Source organism: Mus caroli, unplaced genomic scaffold (assembly GCF_978045245.1).
Source record: "Mus caroli unplaced genomic scaffold, Mus_caroli_1 scaffold_7, whole genome shotgun sequence".
Taxonomy (NCBI): domain Eukaryota; kingdom Metazoa; phylum Chordata; class Mammalia; order Rodentia; family Muridae; genus Mus; species Mus caroli.
This window is the reverse complement of record NW_028227262.1, coordinates 25376540-25393021: the sequence shown is the minus strand read 5'-3', so window position 1 is coordinate 25393021 and position 16482 is coordinate 25376540. Positions and strand designations below refer to the sequence as shown.

At 36.7% G+C, this 16482-nt stretch overlaps 1 protein-coding gene across 1 annotated transcript in view; it reads right to left on the bottom strand.

Annotated features, from left to right (window-relative positions):
• The window catches only part of LOC147003819 (vomeronasal type-2 receptor 26-like), a 29285-nt gene extending 15193 nt beyond the window's left edge, over positions 1-14092 (bottom strand). Inside the window, exons 1-3 of the mRNA XM_085839953.1 lie at positions 13796-14092; positions 12398-12695; positions 6496-7305 (exon numbers count right to left, since the gene is read on the bottom strand). Of these exons, the coding sequence (XP_085696079.1) occupies positions 6496-7305; positions 12398-12695; positions 13796-14010 (1323 nt within the window). The 5' untranslated portion in view covers positions 14011-14092. The remainder of the gene's footprint in view (positions 1-6495; positions 7306-12397; positions 12696-13795) is intronic.
• Positions 14093-16482: the final 2390 nt, after the last annotated feature.

Below are 16482 nucleotides of genomic sequence, written 5' to 3'. Positions count from 1 at the left end.
GGAATCGATCTATCTCAGATTATAGCTATGCTACTCTTGTGTGTAAACCCAAATGACACTCCATCCTGCCACAAGGACACTTGCTCACCTAAGATCACAGTGGCTTTATTTAAAATTGCTAGAAACTGAATTAAACCTAAAAGCTTCTCAACTGAAGAATGGATCAGCAAATTATAAGACATCTACACCATGGTTTACTAATCAGCCCTTAGGTAAACGGGACTGTGATATTTGCAGGCAAATGGATGGAACCAAAAAAGATCCAGAGTAAGTCAACCGAGACCCAGAATGGAGAACATAGCATGTAGTTAGTTACATAAATGTTGTTAATAGCTGTAAAATAAAGGATAATCATGTTACAATCCACAGACCCAGAAAAGGCTAAGTAACAAGGAGAAATCTGGGGTTAGAAGGTACAGGTCATATGGATCTTCCTGGGGATGGAGTATAGAATAGATTTTCTGGGTGATTAGAGACAGAGATGGGAACAAGAAGGAAGTGTTTGGGGAGAGAGGTATGGAGGTAGAAGTAATGGACAGGAAGACACACAGAGAGATAGAATCATGGAGAATTTAGAGGCAATGTCAAAACCTATAGGAAATAAGACCCTTTCTGGAACCTATGAAAGTGACCTTAGTAAGGACTTAGTTATGGAAAATATTGAACCTGAACTGGCCATCATCTGTAACTAGGCAAGACTCTCAATAGTGTACCTTGGACACCAACTCAGCCATAAAAACTTGGATCCAAAACCTGTCCTGACTGCAGGATGTGCTGGGATGTGCTCTACATCTGTGGGAGTGAGCAAGCAATGACTCGTATAACTTGACACTCAAGCCATGAGATGCATCCCATGCCAGACAACTGCCCGAATGGCCAGGTACCTGAAGCTGGGTTGCTCAGAAAACTAAGGGAGAACTAAACAATGATAGACCACCACAACAGCAACTAGTCAAAAACAGATTTCTAAGGCTATTCTGCTATAGTCATAGAGCAGTGCCTAGACCAGAGTTTATCAGAGGCTTCTTATAACAGTTGATGTGAGCAAATTCAGAGACCCCCAGCCAAATGTTATGCATTGCTTGGGGATCCCATGGAAGATGAGGAGGAAGGATTGTAGGAGAAAGAGCAGTCCAAGACACCAGGAGAACACACCCCACAGAATCAAAGAATCAGTGTTTATAATGGCTCACAGAGACTGAATTCAAAAGCACATAGTTTATACATATCTGCACTAGGTCATCTACATATATGCTATCATTTTTTAGCTTGTTGTGGTGTGGGACTCCTAAAGTGTGTATATCTGACTCTCCTTTTGCCTATTTGTGGTACCCTTTTCCTCCTGCTGGGTGGCCTCATTCAACCTTGATATTAGGATATGTGCCTAACTCACTTTATCCTGTTATGCCATGTTGATATCCTCCAAATTCCTACTTTTTAGAGAAGGATAACTGAGGGCCAGGGAATCTAGGTTGAGCAGGGATGGACAGGGGAATGGTGGTAATTGAGAGTTGGAATTCAGCAGTTGGAATGTATTGTATGAGAGAAGAATATTTAAAAAATAATAATAAAACAATAACCCTTCTCTTATAGTTCAGAAAACACTATAGAAGAGGAGGCACTTTCCTTTCTGTTGTCTGACTTCCATGTCATAGTTTTGTTTTATTAAATTATTTTTGTTTTATTTAAGAAGAGCAAATGAATGAGTGAATCAATGAATGAACTGAATAAAAATCTAGTCACTCGGTTAAAAATGAACAACTAAACATTCACTTATACCTGCTGGGACAGGGAAAACCAGTTTTCTCCCACAGAGTGACACTGGGTATATCAGCCACTCCAGGGCAGGTCTCATGTTCAGGAGCTAATGCCCAACATAATGGACTCCATTGTTTTTGTGTATGTATGTTTTAATTTGCTTACAGTGTGAAATTTTGTTTTATGTTGTTTTGGGAGGATGTGATTTTATTTTCTTCTCCTGGTTTTAGGTGGTTAATTGTAATGAGTTTTGGTCTGTTTTTATGTTTTTTTTTTTGTTTGTTTGTTTGGTTGGTTGGTTGGCTGGTTTGGTTTTTTTGTTTTGTTTTGTTTTTTGTTGTTTTTTTTTTTTTTGAGAAAGAACATGTGGTTGGAAGGAGGTGGGGAGATGGATGAACTTGGGGAAGAAAAGAATATAAGCAAAATATAGTTTCATTTAAAAATGTTTCTAATGATACAATATTAGCCTTATGAAATATGAGCCAGTGGATGAATCCCATATAATAAGGCAGTGGATGATTACAAGAAAACAGTATCTTCTGGACACTGCAAAGCAGCTGCACATATGAGTTCAGTTTTGATAGCATGTATGAGACCTCAAAACCGCAAGACAGTCTAAAGTATTTGACCATAGAGTCCCACCCGTACCTCAGATGTCACTGGCAATTGTAAGCTATTGGAAGGGACAGTCAATTTTCTCTAAGAGTATAACCTCTAGAAAGTTGACCATGCACCAGCAGAAGACAACATATCCAAAATTTTTAGTACAGCAAGAATTGACTTTGAAGGGTTTTAAGAGTGTAGGATGCAAATCTGTGTGTAGAAAGGGGAAGTTGGGGGAGGGAGAATTAATCAGATCAAACCACACTGTAAGAAAATTTGAGAATTGTCAAACACACACACACACACATACACACTCACACACACAGAACTCAAACAGTAGAAATATATATTGTGATTTGAATAATCAATGCTCCAACATGATTAAGGTGTTTGAATACTTAGTCCCTGTCAGAAGTGATGTTTTGAGAGGTGATGGAATTTTTAGACCATGGAGCATTGCTGAAGGAAGAAGGCCACTGGACTGGGCTTTGAGACTATGTAGCCTCATCCCACATACTTTCTCTGGTTCTTACATGTGGTTGAAGATATGATCTCTCTGCTTCTTATTCTACCTTTCTGCTGCTACGCCTCCCCACCATTAAGGACTCTCCCTCTGGAACCTAAACCAAAATAAACTCCTTCTTCCATAACTCAGTTTTGGTTGCTTTATCACAGTAATAGAAAAACACATATATTAACAGATATTGCCTATAATATGTAGAAAAGAGAATGCTTACACACTGCTAGTGGGAATGTGAATTAGGCCAGTCACTCTAGAATTCAGAAGGGATATTCCTAAAAAACAAACAAACAAACAAACAAACAAACAACAAAGAAAAGGTCCTACCCTAGGATCCAGCTCCATCACTTCTTGATGTTTACTTGAAGGGCTTTTAGGTCAGTGTATCAGAAGTACTTGACATTAGGGCTTACTGCAGCAATAATGAGTTCATGACTCAGCTTAGGAATGTCAGGTGACTTGAAGAAAACTGTCCCACATAGATTAAGGTGTTGAACACTTGTCACCTAGTACGTTGTCAGTGTTTCAGGAGATTTCAGAGATGTAGCCTTGCAGGAGAATACACGTCACTGGGAATGGGCTTTGAGAGAATAGAGACTTTTCAGTTGGTTCTCTTTGCTTTGTCTTCTGATTGAAATATGATCTCCTGCTCCTGTCACCATACCCGATGCTTCCTGCTGTGCTTCCTTTCAACAAGGATACCTTTACCACTAGAACTGTAACCCAAACTATTTCTCCTATGAGTGTACTTGATCATAGTGTTTTGTCACAGCAGCAGGAAAGTAATTAATATAGTGTCTAACAGTTAATGGTTGCTTAAAGAAAAATTGGAATACACATGTTGGAAATACATCTATATATATAAAGACTAATGGTGTTATGCCAATTATGAGAAAATTGTTGAGAGAAAATGATCATATTAAGGAAATGTGTGACTCATGTAGTCACATATTGTAGTTTTTTTCACTCATTTGTAGTGTTTAGTTTATAACACAAACATCCACATACATGGACAATATAAGCACCTGTATGCACACATGCATACACATGCCCACACAATTGTGTATGACTGTACACATACAACCACATGCCAAAAAGTGTACACACACACACACACACACACACACACACACGTACATAAAAACAAAAGTCATGGGAGTAAAGACAGAACTGCATAAAGCATCAAATGTGACTAACACAAGTGTGTATTAGTTACTGATCTATTGTTGTGATAAAGCACTGTGACCCAAGCAACTCACAGAAGGAAGAGTTTATTTGGGCCTATGGTTTCAGGGAGACCAGAGTCTATCATGGTGAGGAACATGACAGCAAGCACATGAGGTGGCATGGGAATCTGTTGTTCCCATCCTTGCCTGCAAGACAAGAGGGTGGTCCTGAAGTAAGGTGAAGATAAATAAATGCAAAAACCCTTCTGGATCGATATCTTTACTGCAAGAACACTCCATCATCCAAATATCCCTAGAAAAATGCCTCAGGAACATATTGTTCAAATACAGATCCTGGGGGTACATTTCTCGTTCAAACCACCACACCTCTGCAGGGCGTAGAACGTGGAGTGAGGGAATTGAGAGGAAGCATAGTCAAATGAGTATTTATATATACACTTGTATGTAATTATCCTCATGAAACCCAGCACCATGTAAATAAATATATGCCAATAGAAATAATAAAACAATATTCCTAATTATTTTTCTAATTAGGAGAATATTTAACCAAGTAAGTACAATATACCTATGGTAAAACCTGTAAGACACTGATGAAAGAGATTGAAAAGACATAGAAAGGAAACAATATCAAGGAATAGAAGAGTTAATGCTGTTTTAAATAGTTCATTATACAAAACGATTCACAGATTAGGGCAGTCTTTATGAAAATCTGAATGTTTTTCTCAAGGCCTAAAATCTTCACAGGACATGCCTTTTGCAAACTTGATCAAAAAGAAAAAATTTAAAGCATTGCATTTCCAGTTCCAAATAGTTTTATAAAATTGCAACAGTACAGCATGACATATAATGTACACACATCACAGAGGAGCTGAACGGAAATCCAGAAACCAAATGAACACATGCAACAACATGAACATGCAAAGGGTGAAATGAGGTCTCTTCTACAAAGGCTTTTGTGAAAACAGGGTGCAAAACTGCAGTTGGATTTTTGTGTGTTTCATACACCAAATTATATAATAACGCAGCAAAACCTCAGAATTAAAAACTCCTATAGTAAAGCAGAGAGGGAAGTCCTATGATGGCATTGATCTGATGATCATTGTTTTCAAACAGGATATAAAAAACAGTCAATGAAAGCTAAGATAAAATTTCCTATCAAGAAAGCATCTGTACAACAAAGAAAACAACCAACAGTGTAAAAGGACAGTTCATGGAATGGAAGAAGATATTTGCAAGCAAGACACCTAATGAAGGGTTATTATAGGTAATTAATGAAATGATTTAGTCAAAAAGTTAAGAAAAGAAAAAAATGCCAGTTACATTGTTTTATCAAGAAAGAGATACATGTGGCCATAAAGTGTGGAGAGACATTTAACATCACTGAACCAAGAGAAAGGGGAATTCAGCTCACGATGAGGTATACCACTTTCTATGTGTTAGCATGCCTGATATCGAATTCAAAACACACAAAAGATTTATGTGATCTAAAGGCATAATTATCCCTTAGTCCAGCAATAACCCATAGTCCTGTGTCAAAAACTCTAATCAAATTCAAAGGATCCTACCTACAAAAAGGAGTCATGAGAATGAGAGAGTGCTGCTTAGGAAAAAGCCTCCAACAGGGGATGGAGGAATAGAGAATGCAATGGGGGCAGAAGTAGAAAATGCCCAGAATTCATTAATTAAGTGATTGAAAGTATCAAATAATGAGCAAATTTAAACAATCTCAAAAACTAAAGTGTTGGCAAGGATGAAGAGGAAGGAACGTTGGTACATCTTTAGTAACTCAGCAGGTTTGTGCAGGAACAGAAGGTAAACATTTGGGAAGATGATGAGTCATGATAAGTGCCACTCCACTCAATCCATAATCATTTTAGAGAAATTTTTTTCTGTTTCAAATGGAATTGGGATCAGATTTTAAAGATGAGGTCTGAATATACATTAAAGGCTGTCTTCAGACTCATGGAGCCACACACACTGGAGAATAGTCATTAATAACAATGTCTGCCTTTATAGAGCTATGTGTTCTTTCTAGGATTTGTTTATCAAAATAAAACAAACTGTTGGCATCGAATGTCCTGAAATACCTCAAAATAAATATCTCAGATTTATACATATCCAAAGCATTTAAGTTGTACTCTATAGTTTCTACACAAAACAATAAAACCAATAATAAAAAGATGTGACAATGAAGGAGCCTGAAAATTATGGTTTGAATGTGCTTAAATTAGGAAGACAATTGTTTTTCAGCACTATGCTTATATTGTTTTCTGAAAGAAATGTTAGTTCAACTTTAGACACTGTAATGTGTTTTTCCTGAACTATATCACTAATTAGAAAGGAACTATGAAAGTTCATGAAATAAAATACAGAACTTACAAGTCAAGTTGAAACAACCTAGGAAAACACAAGACCAGCTATAGCTACCTTCCAAGGGAGAGGAGCCCAGAGTGCACTTTTATCCAGTGAGCCTCCTTCCACTCTGAGGGACAGCTCTTCTTGGAGTGCCTGGGCAATGGCATACACAGCAGCATGGACTTTGGAGCTATAGGGTGAGGTATTCATATCCCAAACATGCAGAGGTCGTGTGCTCAGGCTGCCATTTGGCTCACATTGACTTAGTTCCCTGGCTTCATACTGATTGAAATGTGGACATTCAAATAAGATTGCCCATATATTCTGAATAAAGATATCATGAGGGTATTTTCTAGGTTGAACATCTCTGAGAAAATCTTTAAATCCCAGAATTTGATCCATGCAATCAGAAAATGATAATGCTCCACCAAAGTATACATAACTTTTATGTTGCTGAGTAAGAAATATGGTGATATCCCAATCAGAAGTTGTAATCCAGACATTACGAAAAGTAGTATAGAAAACGATGTGATCTACAAGCTGCAGAAGAGAATATGTGTCACCAAATGCAATGATAACACGTGTCTGCATGAATCTTTCCCTAAAAAGCTTCTTGTTTACTGTATTCTCAGCATGAATTTGTTGAACCTTTTCTGTAAATGCAACACAAAGTCCATGGTTCATCATCTCCTCTGTGATGTCCCTAAGGAAGAGTTCTCCCCGCAAATCATCTGGAACCACCAGGCCAACCCAGACCCAAGTGAAGTATAGCAGCAATTGAATAATTCCCTGATACAGAGCTGCAGTGTGCACAGGAAACTGGTAAGGAGACTGGAGCTGGACTCTGGTCCCAAGACTCTGATCAAAAGGACCATAGCTGATCTAAACAGAAAGAAAGTTACTACTTAAGACATGACTATTAGGTTTATTCTCAAATGATTTGCTTTACCTCTTCTCTTAATGCACTCTAGGAGAGATTAAAGAGTTAAATCACTTTGCTAAGAAATAATTAATGTTACCTTTGATTCATCATTTTACTTTTTAGTCCTTTCATGAAGTTTTTTTTTTCACATTTATTAAATGTGTCATACAGGGTTGCAGTGTGTTTATCCCATTCTCTCAGTTCACACACTACCAGTCAAACTAGAGCATTTGCAAATCTGTCACTTTCCATAACAAAATTCTCTTCCTCTTGATATAGAAGTGAAGAAAAATGTACACTAAAGGCCTTTTATTTGAAGTCACAATTCCATTACTAATTACCCAATAAAGAAGAATCAAAGAAGCATTTTAAAACCCACTAGTGAAGTCTGTATTTCCCTACACATTCCTTTCTTTTTGGCATTCTGTCATGCTTAATACAAGCTTGCTTAAGAGAGAAGACTATCTACCTCAATGACTGTTGTAAAGTTACTATTTAACAGTAGCCTCTGGTCACTCCCATCACATTGCTGTCCTTCTTAACAAAAACCTTTAATTGAGATGACTACACTATTATTCCTATGCACTTTAGGGTATCTCCTCTGGGGTTTGGAGTGAACTAGAACATTAATTTGCCAAACCAAGTGATCAATTATTAAAATTCACTTCACTTATTGGCAAGAAACAATCCATTTCTTTAAAATGTGTTCCGGAATGAGTTCCAGGGTTTTTTTTCCCTTTGAACAAGGACTGTATTTCAAGGTTTGGCCAACATGACCAGTCTGTCTTTCTGAATCTTCTATGTATTTCTACACTAATGATATTAGGATATCCCAGTGTCCCATGGCTCTGATTGAGACTTGAAACCCCTTTCCACACAAATTCCGTCAGTAATCTCCTAAAACCAAATGCCCACTAAAACATGGCATAATCCACAACTCACAGCCTGGCTCCATTCACTGACTTCTCACCAGGTATCTGAATTAGAATGTTTAGTGAAAATTTCACTTATTGAATCCAAAATCATAGTAATTGAATACAGACACTCAATACATGTTAATTGACTGGGAGAGAGGGGTAGATAGGGACAACAAGGAGGAATAGGAAGGAAGAAATCAGAAAATGAATCAAACATGAGTACACTGAGGAAGGAAACATTAGTATAAAGAAGTATCAATTCTTAGTAAATGCACAAAATAAGCAATATTAATAGGTATTACAAATTGATGCAATTTTTATATTATTAAACATTATCAATTGGCTCATGAGGCCTATGAAACTAGTTGATAATTATGTTTACTTAAAATATTCCAAAATCTGGGTGAACTACTGTTAAACCATAAATTTAGAAACTATGCTTTTGAAATGTGACAAAAGTGCATCCCAAAAATAAGGCAAGAGTCTGTGGTAGAAAGACCTGTTTTCCTGCTGACCGGACAAGCCCAGGCTCCTTTCAGGACTCCAATTCAGGTGTTGCTCTCAGGAAGACAGCTGCTCATCCAGGGAGATGAGCTGACCAAACAGAAGAGCTTTAGCTTGTCACTCTCCATGACTGAGAGGGCTGTGGTAGGCTGCCATCTCAGGAGAGAACTGATCATCTAACACTGACCTCCTGTGAGGGACTGAGAATGGGAAGTAACAGCACCTCACAGAGCCTGCAGGCAGATGAACAGGCCTGGATGTGTCTGCCTCAGGTTGCACGTGTGAAAATGGCAGTTCACAATGGCAACAAACTGAATAGTTAGGTAGAAGGAGGCTTGGATCAGGAAGTTTATGTAGGGAGGATTTTATTTACTGTCTTACTGTGACTAGGAGCTGACCTCAGAATCGGACTATACCTGTGTAGTTTAATAGTCCAAACCTAAGGGACTGAAGAGTAATCTATAATGCTATACATGCATGAAGATGCCATGATAAATCCACTTTTTACACTAACTTTAAAAATTACATGTACTATGAATGTATGTATGTATGTATGTATGTATATCATGGGGCTGGGGAGAATGTGCTCTGTGTTGCAAATGCATGATCTGCAAGCATAAGGGCCTGTATTAGTATCCTCAGCCTCTCCATAGCAAGTCAGAGCTTCCTGTCTTTGCTTGTACCCCAAAGAGCATAGTTGAGACAGGTAAATCCCAAGAGCTTGCCGACTAGTAAGCCCAGAATTTCAAGCTTCTCATTCAATGAAAAACCCTAATTCAAAACAGCAGTGTAGATAGAGATGGAGGAAGACTACCTGGTCTCCATGTGTGAGTCTGCTGACATAGCTACCTGCACAGTCCTGGGACACAAGAGTAACACATACCTGACACACATCATACACACAGGTGTCACTTACTATACACACACACATACATGTACACACACACACACACACACACAGAGAGAGAGAGAGAGAGAGAGAGAGAGAGAGAGAGAGAGAGAGAGAGAGAGAACTAGAAAGGAAACCACTAAAAGGGTAAAGGAAATCCTAAGGGGCTGGGGAAAGTAATAAAATACTGACTTAGAAGCTGAAAGAAGTTTGTTCAGAGAGCAGAGCAGCAAGATGGGAGAGTGTAAGCAGCATCAGGATGTAGACAGTGAGAACAAAGTGCATGTGATTGGGCCATAATGAAACCCATACATCATATGCTGATAAAAAATAACTCTACGGATCGAAGTTCAATTCCCAGCAACTGTGTAAGGTGGTCCATAACCACTTACTTCTCTTTGCCCAACCCCCATTTCTCTCTCTCTCTCTCACCCTCTCTCTCTCCCCTTCTCTCTCTCTCTCACTCTTTCTCTCTCTGTCTTTCTGTCTGTCTGTCTCTCTTTCTAATATTAAAATGTATTTACATAAAGGGATTATGTTGCTAAATAATAAGAATACAAGTAAAATAAAAAGAAATATCCAAGCCAACAGACTTCCAACTTGAACACAGAGACCACAGACACATGAACTCCCAAAGGAGTGTGACATGCCAAATATCATTGCTCTTTAACTACTGAATACAAGGACACTGACATGGCTACAATGAAAAATTCAAAATTTACTAGTAAAATTACAAAAAGGGGGCTAGAGAGTATTCACTATTTCCAGTTATTTATTTTTCTATGAAAATCAATACAGTAAGAAAACACACACACACACAAATGGGGTAAGAAAAAGGTAAATTATTCCTGTTTATATGATATGTTTATGTTGGAACGTTTTCTCATGGGCTCTTCATGGAATTTTAGGTATGAAACTCTCAGACCTTATATACACATTCATCAAAATAGGGAACATAGACTAGATATCCAAACCAGTAGCTTTCTACAGGTCAATAATGAATTTTTAGAGATACAAATAATGGGAGTCATACAATGTGTAGATTTTTTTTAAAAAAAGTATCAAGAAATAAGCCTAAACAAGGACGTGGAAGACTTTAAAGGCTTTGAAGATAAAGCTAGAAATTGGATGAATGTGGATGCATACAGATTGGCCAAATTAATATTATAAAATATGCCAAAATTGTATATCACTAAGGGTAATTCTCAGCAAACTTCCTATGACTCTTTTCACAAAAGTAGCAAAGGCAATTCTAAACTTCATATGGAAACACACACACACACAAAAGAAAACAACAACAACAACAAAAAAACCAACTGGGCCAACTGGGCAAAGCCATCCTAAAGAGGGAGGGTACTGGTACGTGTTTTCCAACACAAGATCTCAAATTATACTACTGAGCTGTAGTAACATAGCAGACTGTTGTTGGCATAGGACAAACCTTTTGACAAGCTAAACAGAGACCAATAAATAAACTCACAGAGCTAAAGTCAAAAGCATATTTTGGAAAAAAGACAATTGCTTCCACAAATTGCAAGGGAAATTGAATATCTAAACGCATGTCAAATAATTAAGGTGGAGTGTTTATCTATCTCTCTGCCCTGTGCAAAAATCAATTAAAAGCAGCTCATGGAAGGAAAACTGAATGGAGAGCTGTTAGGTGAGACTCTGGAAACCAGTGAGAGGCAGGTAGGATGCTCTGTGACAAAAATGAACCAAGTACAATTATATACACAATTCTTATAAATAAGTGAAATCATTATAAATGCCGTAACAAGCATATGTCCAAAGCCAAATATTTAAAAGAAGAAATAAAATTCATTCATAAAAACACATAAAAATAAGCATCTGGTCAGGCATGGCGGCACATGCTTTTAATCCCAAGGCCTGGACAAGCAAAGGTAGAATGACTTCTCTAAGGCTATCTTGGGCCACATAGGAAATTCAAAACAATCAAGACTGCATGGTGAGAACCAGTCTTAAAAGTAAACAAATAGGAAAAAATTAAACATAAACTTGCAGCTTAATTCACTTAACAAAGCTTTTTAATTACTTCATGAATATAGCCAAAAATGGAAAGTACCAGATAACAGTTATTGACAAACCAATATTTCTAAAGAGTCCTTCTCAAGTTTTTTACTAAATAAGATGCATTTGAATAAAACTTGCTACTACTTTTCTTGTTTATAAGAAGTCATTACTGATCAACAGAAAGAATTTTAAAGACAAAAACTGAAACATTCATATCAAAATAGAAAATTTGCAAACACTGCCAACAATGAGCCAGAGTAAGTCTGACTCGTGGTTCTTTGGAAAGGGAAATGCAATATGACCATGTGAGCTGACACCACAGTGAAAGAATCAGGAAAACGTCCATGGTTGTTATGCTGGAGATATATTAGTAGAATTACTGTACTCCTCATGCTTGGTGATGCTCTAAAACTGGATACAAAAGAAAGTCAGTATTAACAGTGGTCCAAGGCAAAGGACATTTTCTTGAAGTAGTTTTAATACAGGTTGTCATTACTTTATGTGTAGTTTTTCAGAATTAAAGGTTTTCAAATTAAATTTGTTATACAAGCATGATTTCATCTTATGAATAACTTACACTAGAGTTAAAATGATGAATAAATAGTAAATTTTAATTAGTTCCAAACCTCATCAATAAACAAGAGCTGAAATAACTAGCATTTTTTACTGTGTTACTATGTTTAACCTAAGGAATGATTATTATTTGTGTACCTGTGGGACATTGTAGAGACTTAGAACTCGGGAGATCTGAGTTGATATTCCTGTTGAAATGCCTCCTATCACTGCGACCAGTTTATCAGTCTTCTCAGGCCTGCAGCTGTAGTTAGGAATTGGGGGGCTCTCTCCTGAGAGCAAAGCCATAGAACTTTCCATGGACTTCATCTCAGTAAAGTCAGCATTGAAGACATAGAATCCCAGGGACATATTGAACAGAATATTTAGGTCCTTGTTGATTTTTTCTATAGCAAAAACCATAGCCAATATGTGCTGAAAATGTTTGGTGAAATCACTAGGAGGAAAAATTGGAAAGATGATTTTGTGTTCTTTTTAATATTAGTTTTTAATAAAACATAATTACATCAGTTACTTCCCTCTACTTTCTCCCTGGAGTCCTTCTCATGCTCCCTCTCAATTTTGGATTTTTATTTTGAACAATCTAATACACAACAATCAAAGAAATAAACAACATATTCTATATAAAATGCATTTATCTTAAATGAATGAATTCATCTTAAAATGAAGATCTGTAGTACAACTTATTATCAAAGTCACAATTTTTGGTTTTGAATTTTTTGAGACAATGTCTCACAATTCAGCCCAGGCTGAACTGAAACTCACTATGTAGACTAGGTTAACCACAGTCTCATAGACATCCACCTGCCTCTGTTTCTCAAATTCTGGGATTAAAGTTTTGAACCATCTCATGCTTTGAAATGTTCAAATTTAACTTTTTACTGTGAATTTTATGTCTGAGAAATAAAAATTGAAGAAATAAATGGAAGAAATAAAATAAGAAATTAAAACGTTGAAATAGCCAACACTGAAACAGTTTTTTACATGGTCTTTGAAAATATGATAAACCTTGAGAAAATACACAGTGCTTAATTAACCATAGTAATTTAAAAAATAGTATCAAGTAAATTTAAACCCGAAAAATAAAGTGTTCTCGGTACAATTTCTAAATAACTACAAAGGAAAATTGTGTCCAACTGCAAAGTGCTTTCAACATCTTCTCACATATTTAAGAGCATTCAGAGTTAGTAGGGGAGAGACACACAGAGAGCCAGGCACAGCTGAGTAGCTATTGACATTTGGTGACTACTGGGGAACAAAGAGTAAGTTTCCTTCTAGGAGCTTTAGTTTGCATAGACTCTAGATGATGCCCTATACTCCTGTTGTACTGGCATGCCTAAATAAACTCCACAGAGTAAAAAGTGAGAGTGAGACAGAATCCATGAAGTTGGGAGAGACAGACAAAGAAACAGAGAATGAATTTGAGAGAGAGAAGACACTGGACAGCAGAAGGGAAGCAGTAGAGGAGGGTTTGATCAATATATATATATATATTACTGTAGCAATATTTTTTAATGAAAGAAGCCAAAAACTTACTTGTAAACATATTCGGGTATATTGTATGGATTTCCAGAACTAAATTTATTTGTGATGTGACTACCTGTCACTCTAAGGGAGAAGAGTCCTCCAATCACAAAATCCCCATCTTGATAGTAGCCAGGAGAAGCAGGTGTACTTAAAAAGTAACAAGAAATTTGTTCCTGGAGTACAATGAGCACAATCCAGAGAGAGAAAGCAATGAGTAATTTCATGCTAACATTGATAAATAATTGATAAAACACAAAAATCTGTTCAGTTGAGAGTCTTGGAGTAATTAATCCTGATAGCACATTAACAAACTGATAAAACATATGGCTGTCTGGTCTATATAAATCAAGGTTATAAAGCATTGTTTGGTCCTGATACAGGCCCACCAGTATCCAAACACTCCCTCAGTTCCTGGGAGTATAATCTCCTTTGCACCTACTTAGCCCTACATTGTGTGCCCTTCACAGAATCACTGTGAGTCTCCAAGGGCTCGGGAACCTCTCACTTGGCACCAGGGAATCCTGATTCTCAGCAAGAAAACATACAATTAAAAATAAAGTGTGAAGTCCTCTAAAACACCTGTGAGGTATGTACACTATGTGAACTGAGACTTTTCAAGATCTCAAAGTAAAGAGAGACTAAACAGTAGAGGCACTATTAAGTCATCAAGAGTCATATGAAGGAGACACCAAAGGGCTCCGTGATTGTGAGGGGAAGGGCTACACTCTTAATAATTTAACATCAGTGTTATTTTACACTATTTCTGTAAGATCAAGCCAAAGCCTTACGTTTGAAGACTATATAGGCTATATTTTTCAACTCGTGTATTTTTAACAACTTACATTGGTGTATCATTATTATTAAAATGTTTTGAAATACATATATTATGTAAAATTGATATAAATTTTAATTCACACATAGTTTTGTTAAGCACTGGCATGATTTCAAATGTAATGACATCAGGAACAGTAAAGGAAGGTATACTACTAGCTTTGAAAAATGTCTATTGTGCATGAGGCCCAATATGTTTACACTTTTCCTCTTTTTTGTTCATTCTCATTCATTCATTCATTCATTCATCCATTCACTCACTTTTGGTGCCTGCACCTTAGGAGACTGAACTTAGAGCATGGTGTCTGCAAAGCAATACTCTACCATAGTGTCACAAACTTACCTCTTTTAAATCTATAAAAGTTAAGGACTAAACTGCCAAGGTAGTTTTTGCAATTGTGACACTCATGTTTAAATTTTCTGATCAGTGGAGATTATAGGCATGCATCACCAAGCCTAGCTATTAATATATTTTGATGTGAAAAAATACAAATTTGGAATACAAAATTAAGATACACAAAGAAATATGTCATTTGATTTTTCAAATCACATTAAATCCATTCACTTGGAAAACACACAACATCAAAGCCCTTAAAAGGGTAAGAATTTGTCAGGAAGCATGTGCACAGAGGCTTTCTTGCTTAGAAAATGAGGGAAATCACACCTTATCCTCAGCTTATTTCTGTGGGTCTGTGGAATAGTAGCATGGTTATTCTTTTCTTTATGGCTAATAAGTACATTAAAGTGATGACATACCACCTTTCTCTTTCTGGGACTCGGTTACCTCACACAGGGTGATATTTTCTAGTTCCATCAATTTGCTGTCAAATATCCTGTCCATGTTTTTATCAAGTGAGTAATATTTTATTGTGTAAATATACCATATTTTCTTTATCCATTCCTCAGCTGAGGGATATTTCGGTTCTTTCCAGTTTTTGGCCATCATGAATAAAGCTGCTATGAACATAGTTGAAAGTGTTCTTGTGGTGTGGTGGAGCATCGTTTGGATATATGCCTAGGAATTGTATTTGGGTCCTGACATAGATCTATTATATTTCAACTTTCTTGCATCTTTTCTGAAAATGTTATGACTTCTCAATTTTGAAGAAGGTTCCATAATGTCGTGAGAAACAAGCATATTTTTGCATTTCTATAAAATGTTATGGAGATATACCTAAGGTCCATCTGAGTCATAACACCTGTCAGCATCATCATTTCTGTTTAGTTTGTCTGGATGACATTTCCATTGGTGAGAGTGGGGAGTTGAAGTCTCTAACTAATAATTTTGAGGGTGAATTGTGGACTAAGCTTTAGAAATGTTTCCTTTATGAATGTGTGTGTTCTGGCTTTGGGGCATAGATTTTCAGAATGTACACTTTATCTTTGTGGATTTTTCCTTTGAGGAATATGAAGTGACCTTACACATCAATTTTGATTAATTTTGATGGAAAGTCTATTCTTTTCAATATTAGATCAATTAAACCAGTTTGCTTCTTATGTCCATTTCCTTGCAAAAGCTCTTCTCAGACCTTTACTTTAAAAGAAGAAATATTTTGATACTGAGATATGGTTTTTGTATGTTGCAAAATGATGGGTTCTGTTTTCATATCCATTCTAAAAGTTTCGTCTCTTTATTGAGAAAATGAGTCTATTGATGTTGAAAGATATTAATGAGTAATGATTATTAATCATTGGATTGATGTTGGTGGTGGTGGTGTATGTGTTAGTGTGTGGGTGCATGCATGTGTGTGCACTCTTTCTTTTGGCTTTATTGGTGTGTATTCATTTATTTCCTATAGTTTCTTTCATGTCATTGGGTTGGAGTTTTCCTTCTAGTACCTTTTACTTATTTGCTTCTTTGTTTT